At 38.7% G+C, this 8,548-nt stretch overlaps 1 protein-coding gene across 2 annotated transcripts; it reads left to right on the top strand.

Moving 5' to 3' along the window:
• The first annotated feature begins 4,028 nt into the window (after positions 1-4,028).
• LOC141044407 (uncharacterized) lies at positions 4,029-7,822 on the top strand. 2 transcript variants are annotated; one of them, XR_016501145.1, is made up of 7 exons: positions 4,029-4,568; positions 4,908-5,468; positions 5,558-5,654; positions 5,988-6,308; positions 6,401-6,703; positions 6,822-6,969; positions 7,159-7,822. XR_016501145.1 is itself a non-coding variant. In XM_073531634.2 (7 exons), the coding sequence occupies exons 1-7, from the start codon at positions 4,295-4,297 to the stop codon at positions 7,437-7,439; spliced, it is 1,869 nt and encodes a 622-aa protein (XP_073387735.2). In that variant the 5' UTR covers positions 4,029-4,294; the 3' UTR covers positions 7,440-7,822. The 2 variants fall into 2 exon arrangements, 1 of the variants encoding a protein (XP_073387735.2); XM_073531634.2 differs by having other exon boundaries at positions 6,401-6,587.
• The last annotated feature ends 726 nt before the right edge of the window (positions 7,823-8,548 follow it).

The raw sequence follows: 8,548 nt of genomic DNA, 5'->3' as shown, positions 1-8,548 counted from the left end.
TAAGGACTGAAATTGAGGCCTTGAACACCGAGGTGACAAGATTGGTAGAGGATTTAGTTAATATTGGTCAAGCACAAGTATCGACGTTGCCAGTTTCCGAAGTTCCAGAAGAGAGGAGTCACTTTCAGCGCCAGTTGGAATTGAGAGATGTCTAGATCCTGAAATTGGAAGCTCAAGTCCGTGAACTGGGCGAGTACAATGAAGACCTTTCAGCTTAGTTGAGGCAGGAACCGATGGAAGGATTGGAAGAGGATGAAGATTTACAATTGGAACCGGAATCGGTGGAACCAATAACAAATAATGCACCAATTGATTAATTCGATAGGCCAGAGGGATCGCAATTTTTATAGGATTTTCTTAGATAATTTTTAGATAGGTATCAATTGAGTGTTTATGAGGACGCTGCATAGTTAGGAGTGGGGCTATGTAGAATAAGTAGTTATTTTTAACATGGAGATACCTAGTGTATAGTATAAACAGAGATAGATAACTGCTGAAAAGGTGGTTCTATAGGTAGAATAGATGAATAGTCAGGAAAAGAAGTTATCATCTATAATATAGGAGTTGGTATCTCGGAATAGTATAAGGAGGATGGGAGAGGGGAAGAAAATGCCAGACTGTGAGAGTGTGAGCCGAGGTAAGCTTGGTGCTACCTCTTTTCTTTTGTTTGTTATTTTCTTTGAATAAGAGGATTGAAAGTTTCTGAATATTGTGAAGTGCATTATGGAATAGAAATGTAATTGGTACTATTTGAAAAGAAGAAAGATTGAATGCTGAAATTTGATTGTAGTTTAGAAGAGAGAATGAGTTTGTGTTTGTGTGAAACACTGTAATGTGAATGGCAGTTCTATGTGAAGAATTCCAATGATTGGAACGAGGGTAATTGTGTGCTGAAAGTTGTGAGGGTGCAGTATTATAATTAGAGATTATGATGGTGAATATATTGGTGGAAATAACAGTTATTGATATGACTAAATTGCTATAAGGAAGAGACCGATAAGGTGAAGGAGGAGATTGTAGTTTCCTTGTGTGTTCAGATATTGAAAATAGAGACAATACATTTAGGGCGTAATTGATTGTGTGATCCTAACGTGAACGCTTAAGCAACAAGTCATTCTCCGTGTTCAAATCCCCCTATACCAATTTATGCTGGGAGGCTTCTTCCGAAATAAGTAAAACGAGCAATGACAAATTTATACCATATAAAAAATCTAGCACAAGTAAAGAAATAACAAAGTTTTTCATGACAGCATTTAATACTATTGAAGATGCTCAAAGATATTATATTAGTTAGAAAGACTCAATTTATATCAAGATTTTGGAAACCTCTTTTTAAGATTTTAAAAATAGACATGAAGCTATTTTAATCTTTTATTTTCAAATTAATAGACAAATGGAATACATTAAAGACGTTTTAGAACTATGTTTAAGATATACTATCAACTACCAACAAGATGATTAGACAATTCTTTTGACATTGGTAAATTTTTTTTATAACAACATAATACATTCTTCTATGCAATAAGTACTTTTTTTATTATTAATTATGGTTATCATCTATAATTTGATGTTTTTGACTTCTCAAAAGTTAATAATCCCACAACAAAAGATTTGATGAATCATTTATCTGAGCTACATATAATAATGAAGCTACAACCATAAAAAGCTCATAAATAATAAAGGACCAATGTGGATGCCTATCACAAAGAACAACTTCAATTCTACATTATTAATAAGATATGATTGCTTCATCACAATATTAAGACTAGACATTCTTCTAACTAGTTGGATTACCTTAAGTTTAGACCATTTACTATTTGTAAAAGAACCAATCATGTTGCTTATTGGTTATATCTACCAAAGTCTATGAGATTTCATCCCATATTCTACATATTTCTTTCTAAATAATATGAAATAGTGAATATTTCAAAAAAAAAGATAAATGCCACCTCTTCCTATAGAAGTGGATAATAATGAAGAACTTGAAATGGAAGAAGTCTTAGATTCAAGGTAGTAGCAAAATAATTTAAAATATCTTATTCATTGGTATAGATATAATATTAATAAATGTACATAGAAGTCAACAAAAATCTTGCAAATGTAAGAAAAGAGATTGATGCTTTTTATTAATGACATTAATCAAGATCAAAATAGAAGATAAAAAAAATATTATAAAAGAAATAAGATCTAAAAAAGATAGCATTCTAACTTTTATCTTTGTTTCTAATTTTTTATAATTGTGGCACTAAGGAGATAGAGAATCAACAACAAGCAAATTCAATTCAAGAACTATTATTTATTCACTTACTAGATTAGATATTACAATTGGTACAACTTTTAAGATGACGCAATCAAATTGAAGATCCTAAAGAATGAGCTGTTTTTCTTTGAATAGATGGTAAGATACAATGTGTTTGGTATCATGACCTTGGAAGAGACTTCCAATGTTTGGTGATTTTATTAGGAATAGGAAAGTCTCATAACAATATTTCAAATGTTTTTTTTTTTGAAAGAATTTATGAAGGCCTTGACAATGATCAAATAACAAGGTAGTCTTCTCACCCTAGTTTGAAATATTATTAATAGTTGAGATGACCTATCAACAATCTTCAAAAACAACAAAGATCAAACTATCTACCAAACATGATTTTCTACAACTTAAAATTTTTCAATCTATGATGACAAATCTTTATGGAATTTATCCTTAGAAGGAAGATATTGTCATGGATATATAATTATATATATATATTCCAATAATTACCTATGTAATTAAATAGAAGTAGATAAAAATAGATTAATTTCATAAAATCTTCTAGAAAAGCTTCAAAGATGCGACTTTAATTTTATACGCGTTTGTAGGTTAGAAACTTAGTCAACAAGTTAGCCAATTGTGACATATGTTGGTAGGTTGTGGAACAAGCTAACTATGTGGTGCACATATAGAAAACTTCTCTTGGAAGTTAAGACATATGTCTTGCAATTTGAACACATGTCAAAGGTCTTATATAATGTTGTCATGTAGCTCTTAGTTAGATAGAATACATAGTGGCAAGAGTGAAGCCTTCTTCACTCTTATCAATTTCTTTCTAGTCCTTAGTCTTATTTCAAGACTTTCCAATCTTCTTGTTTTTGGTGATAGCTATTCTAGTTTAATATTATACAATCTTTGAGTTATTGTCTAGTCAGTTTGAGTGATACAAGAGTGTCTTGATCTTTCAATTCTTTGAGATTCATGTTCTTGACAATTTTGGCTTGTAATAGCACCATTACAATTAGAAAATTTACCATCAATTTAAAAAAAAAAATATATATATATATATATATATACCTACCAATTACTAACATACAAAGTGATCTATATAGACAAATTTCATCACACTAATGTAAAAATAAAAGTAAAAAATTACCACAATCTTTTGTCATTAGTGGAATAAAAAATAAAAATATTCAATAGGACTATGAGAATAAAAGTATGTGACAATTTGATTCAACAAGTGAGTTCATAAGTAAAAACGAGTTGTTATTTATGCAGAATGAATATTCCAATTAATCACCACATTGAGAATGTTGCATTTAAACTCCATTCAAACAAATTCCATGCAAAGTTGGCCTATTCTTTATATGTAATGGAAATTTAGAAATAATTTTTATTTTATGTTTCAAATTTTTATTAAAATATTGGTGATAGCAATAGCAAATCTAACCATATAGATATAGTGTAAAATTCAACATCAACTACTTTTGTGCATACATCACCTCCACATTCTTCTCCCGAGTTGTATTTTATAATGGATCCTCACAAAACTTCAAAAACACAGACTCCCTGTAACCTCAACACGTAAAAATCGAGCCCAGCTTTTTACCAATGCAATAACGGGCGTTCCAAGATACGGTACCTACTTTAGGACTGGTTTGGCTAAGTGATAGTTTGAACGTGGTTTGGGATTCGGTTTAGGTGGGTATTGGACAGTTTTGATCTGGGTATCGGGGTGCTCGTCGAGGTTTCGAGTTAGGGTCTACTTCGTCTCATTTGCTTCAACTCAGCGACTTCTTTCTGACGATTGGGACGTGAGGTGCTGGACATTTATGCCGGTGGACATTCTGGACGTTGATATAGATAAGTTTGCTGCACATGGATGCTGGTGCAAAGGGTCTTGAAGTTGGTGGAAACGGTGATGACGACTTGTGCTCTGAGAGTAGCGTGGAGAAATCATCGTCTGGGGGTATAGGGGGTCGTGTTCCTCAGATCGGGCTCGCCTCGTTGGTTGCTTATTGAATTGGGTCGTGGAGAAGAATGGCTGACGGTGGTGGAAATTCGGAAGAGCAGATACGAAGCGTGGATGGCCAGATACGAGACTTGAACGACCAGATTCAAAGCGTGCACGAGCAGATAAGAATAGTGGAAGAGAAGATAGGAAGATTGGAAGAGGAGATCAACAGATGCCCTGGCGATGAGGAGAGGAAGCTACTGTGGGGCAAGGAAGCGCTACTGCGCGGCAAGGAAGCGCAACTCCGTGACGAGAAAGCGCAACTCCGGGACGAGAAAGCGCAAATCCTGCAACGACGAGGTCACTCCTATCACCCGTCACTTGTCATTGAAGGCCCATCTCCTCAGGTTCTTTGTCTTTTAAGGTTTCCGGGGGGCTGCCGGATTACTGGGGGAAGTTTAATTTCATGGTCGTGGCATAGGATTGGATAGTTTACTTCATTGACCTCGATTGTACCGTAGCCGGTTCTTTGTTGCCGAACTAGGTGTTCTGGGTTATGTTTACTCTTTATTGTGGGTCGTTTGGAGGCGATCCGTCCATAGGGTTGTCCTAGAACCTGTTTGGATCCTCCTCGGAACGGTGACGCTTGTGAAGGTGCGTGTATATCAAGTTCAATCTTAGATTGTGTTGTGCATGCAGACCTGGGCACAGAATATGAGTGGCTGGTGCAGAAGGTCGTGCCGCCGACTCGCTCTTCACGGGCTGGCGTTTACCCAAGCAGCTCGAGCCATGCACGGATGTGGTTACCTGTCAGAGTAGAGCATTGGGATGTAATGAACGAGATCGAAGAATTTCTAGAAAGCGCAGATAGAAGGAGGCGTGTGTTTCGAATGGCTGTCACCGCTGTCACTCAGGACACTAGACTGGAAGAGAAGCATGAGAATCATCATATCGCTTTTATCCTGGGGGAAATGGTATCTTTTATGCAGAAGAAGGAGCCGCAGTCTAACCTTCACTTTAAGTCGGAATTCATTATCTTCAGCAAGAGAAAAGGCGGAAATGACGGGATAGGATCGAGTGAGGGTGCGAGTTCAAGTGCCATGGTTGACGTTTATTCCGGAAGCCCTAGAGCAGATTTCGTAATCACTTTAAGGGAGAAGAATGCTTTGGTCTTCGAGGTCAAGAATGAAGGTCTGGGAAGTGACGGAGATGACCCCTGGTTTCTCCACCGATTTTGGACAGACTGCTCTTGCACATCAGGTTCTATCTGGCCCTATCCCATATTTTCATAGTGTGTTCCAATTCTTACATTGTTGCAAGCATTCTGACAGAGGTTCCAATAATCGCAGGAGAGGGCAGGTGCGGGTTCGCCGTTTTTGGCATCACGCCATCTCAAGGTGAAAGGATCACCCGCTGTATTAGTCAGTTGTATGAGTACATGGTTCTGTAAGCTTCTTTTGAACCCCTGATTATCTCGGTAGTTTTTCCTCTTGGCTAGATTCGCTTGGAGCTCAGCGTTTACGTGCTTGGCCTTTGCCTTTTCCGATCCCAATAAACAGGAAACCCTTTTTCTAACAAGCTGCATTCTACTGCCTGTTGATCCTGGTTCTATGTTGACTCACTTAAGATGATCTTGTTCTCTTCTTCTTACTTGTATCCTCCCTTCGTCCTGCCAGTGGGATTTTCTCGTACCGTCTTGGTTTCCCGATCTACGTTTGGCAAAACGACATGGAATGCGTGGCAGTTCTCATTTTGCTATCCCTTTGCTCTGAGTTGCAGGTGTAAGGTGGGTTACGGTGTTCTAACCGATGCAAGAAATTGGTATCTCTTCAAACGGGATAATGCCGGCTGCCTCAAAATATCAGCTGGTATTACGGCGAGTGCTGAGCCCCCGCGTGTGCTCGCTGCGTTGTCATATTTGGTGCACGCTGCTGCAGTGGATAACTCTGAGTTTGGTGACCCAACGGGGAATGGCCAATTTCCCTTAGTTCATGAAGCTGCCCCCTCTGAACATTCCGACGAAAGCAGTGATGACGACATCAATGATCGAACCTTTACAGCACGTGTGAGCCAAAATATCTCTTCCTCTGGAAAACGAAGGTAACTTGTCCAGCCAGCTATTCAAGTTTGTTCCATGAAGTCGGACACGTAGTCGAGAGCAAATGGTGAAATGACAGCAACTGCATTTGCAGGTCTGAAAGACATAGCTCGGGTGGGGCGCAGCTGGCTTTGGAAGATGTCCCCGCGGAGGACCTGAACCTGAAAAAGGCGGGCGGTGTCATAAGTAGTGAGGGGTGGAGTGGATGCGTTGTTAATGGCCGTTTGCGTGGCCAACCTGTTGCATTGAAGTTTGCCCACTTAGGCACGGAACGTGCGGAGGTGAGCCGGAGTTGTGTCATGTGGAAATGTTGCGTTCACATCTCACAGTGGCTGCTACTTCATCTAATCCGGGGACTGAGGAGGAGAGGTCCTGTTTGTGACATCTTTACTGACAGGTAGTCTTTGGTAGATGCAACGTGGAGCATGCTGGTGTTCAAGTGCACGTGCAGTTTGCGGCACTTACCTGTTTGTGATCTGACTCTGCCCAGCCCATCTTTGGCCGCGCTTGTGCAGGCTCTCCTGAAGGAGGTGGTTGCCTATACGAGGATGGAGAAGCTTTGGGGGGTTTTTGTTCCTCGATTAATAGGATATGGAACCACAAATAACGGTCGGGTTGTATTTATCGCAACTGAATTGATTGACGGTGTTGAGCTTGGAGAAGGTAGGATTTCTTGCAAAACTCTCAGATGCGGAGCATCCTACTCTCCGTATTCTGGTCTTGAGGGTTTCTCGTAGCCTGGGCATGGTGATTCTATGAAGTGTGTTTTTTTGAAGGGCCAATACCTTTGACCACCTGCAATCTGCTGGCAGAGTTGTCATTTATTTGCCTTTTGTGGTGATTATGTTTCAGTGGCGGTGACCCGGGAGGTGGAGACTGCAGCGCTTGAAGCGCTTGCTGCAGTCCATGCATGCGGGTTGCTTCATGGAGATGTTTCCTTAAGTAACATTATGGTTGTGTGGGGAAAGAAGCCTACTGTCCGCATCCTGGATTTTGGCTTCTCGTGTATTACCAGCAACAAGAAGTTACAGGAGGCAGAGCGCGTGCGCTTAAAGCGTCTTTTTTTCACACATGGTGGAGCAGCGGGGGAAGAAGCAAATGATGCAAGATATCCTTATATTCTGCCTTGTTAAATGCAAGGCAAGCCCTTGTCCAAGGAACGTTCACTTATCTTGTTACAGCTAGAAGTATCGTGTTAATGGCATCAGAGCAGGGTCAACTCTCCATTTGGAGAGTGCTATCGTGCGCTTGATACTTTGCGGCGTGTCTAGAAACAGAGAGATCGTGAATTATGCATTTGCATCCATGCTCGACTAGGTCCAATTTGAACCAGCTGACAGATTCTGACTGGTTATGTGTATCTGTTGCTGAAGGGTTATATGTATCTGTAGAAATTGATGCCAGCAGGCAGGTAGGCGTGCACTATTTTTTGGTCTCAAAGACATACATTGATAAAACATGATGTGCAGAGGGGACGTTGGATGTACTTTTAAATAAAAGATTGGATTGTGACTTCTATTGTCAACTGTTATGTTGAAGTCCAGTGAGGGGAAGTTGCTTAGCAGTACACTAAGTAAAATCAACAGTGTATTACAAAATATGGATTTGTAATATAGAATATGGGAGGGAGAAAGGTAAAAGTCAAGTAAGAGAAGAGGGGGAGGAGGTGTGGTGATAATCACAAATCTTGGGTGTACATATTGCATCATCTTGTCATTCAATACATGAGGCTAGTAGGTGGTTCCAATTGGTCATTTTTCTTGTCTACAAGTTTCATTAGTAGTGCCAAATCATGTAGCCATAGGTTGCTTAGATGGGTATGGTGGATTTTGAATCTAAACCAATGCCATGGTGTGAAGTGTTTAATTAGTTGGATTTTCGTGGCTTGGCAATTAGAGTGATGTGTACATGAGATTTGAATTCTTTTGTTTTGTTTTTTGTTTTTCTTTTTTCTTTTTCTGTTATATATATATATATATATATATATATATGTAAATATTTATTATTATTATTATTATTATTTTCTCCCCTGCTAATGTTTAAATTTCACCTAAACTTGAAGTTTCTTTCATATATCCACTTAGATTCTCAATTTTCTTTCTGTAGATAAATTATTTTGTGAGAGCAAGGTTAAATTTGTAAAAATAAATATATGAAAAAGAAAACATGGAAGAAGAAACCAAAGCATTTAGTAAGAAAGGAGATGGAAAAGAAAATCTAAATGCTTTGGTTAAAAAAAAAG

This window comes from Physcomitrium patens, chromosome 26, assembly GCF_059467195.1.
Source record: "Physcomitrium patens ecotype Gransden chromosome 26, ASM5946719v1, whole genome shotgun sequence".
Lineage (NCBI taxonomy): Eukaryota > Viridiplantae > Streptophyta > Bryopsida > Funariales > Funariaceae > Physcomitrium > Physcomitrium patens.
Note: the sequence above shows the minus strand (reverse complement) of the source record. Positions and strands in the feature narration are given on the sequence as shown.

Bases quoted from the DNA above. Each gene is read 5' to 3' on its own strand.
- LOC141044407 (XM_073531634.2), top strand. From the start codon at position 4,295: ATGGCTGACGGTGGTGGAAATTCGGAAGAGCAGATACGAAGCGTGGAT. The intron at 6,309-6,400 runs GTAACTTGTCCA...CTGCATTTGCAG, and splicing joins TCTTCCTCTGGAAAACGAAG to GTCTGAAAGACATAGCTCGG. The intron at 6,970-7,158 runs GTAGGATTTCTT...ATTATGTTTCAG, and splicing joins CGGTGTTGAGCTTGGAGAAG to TGGCGGTGACCCGGGAGGTG.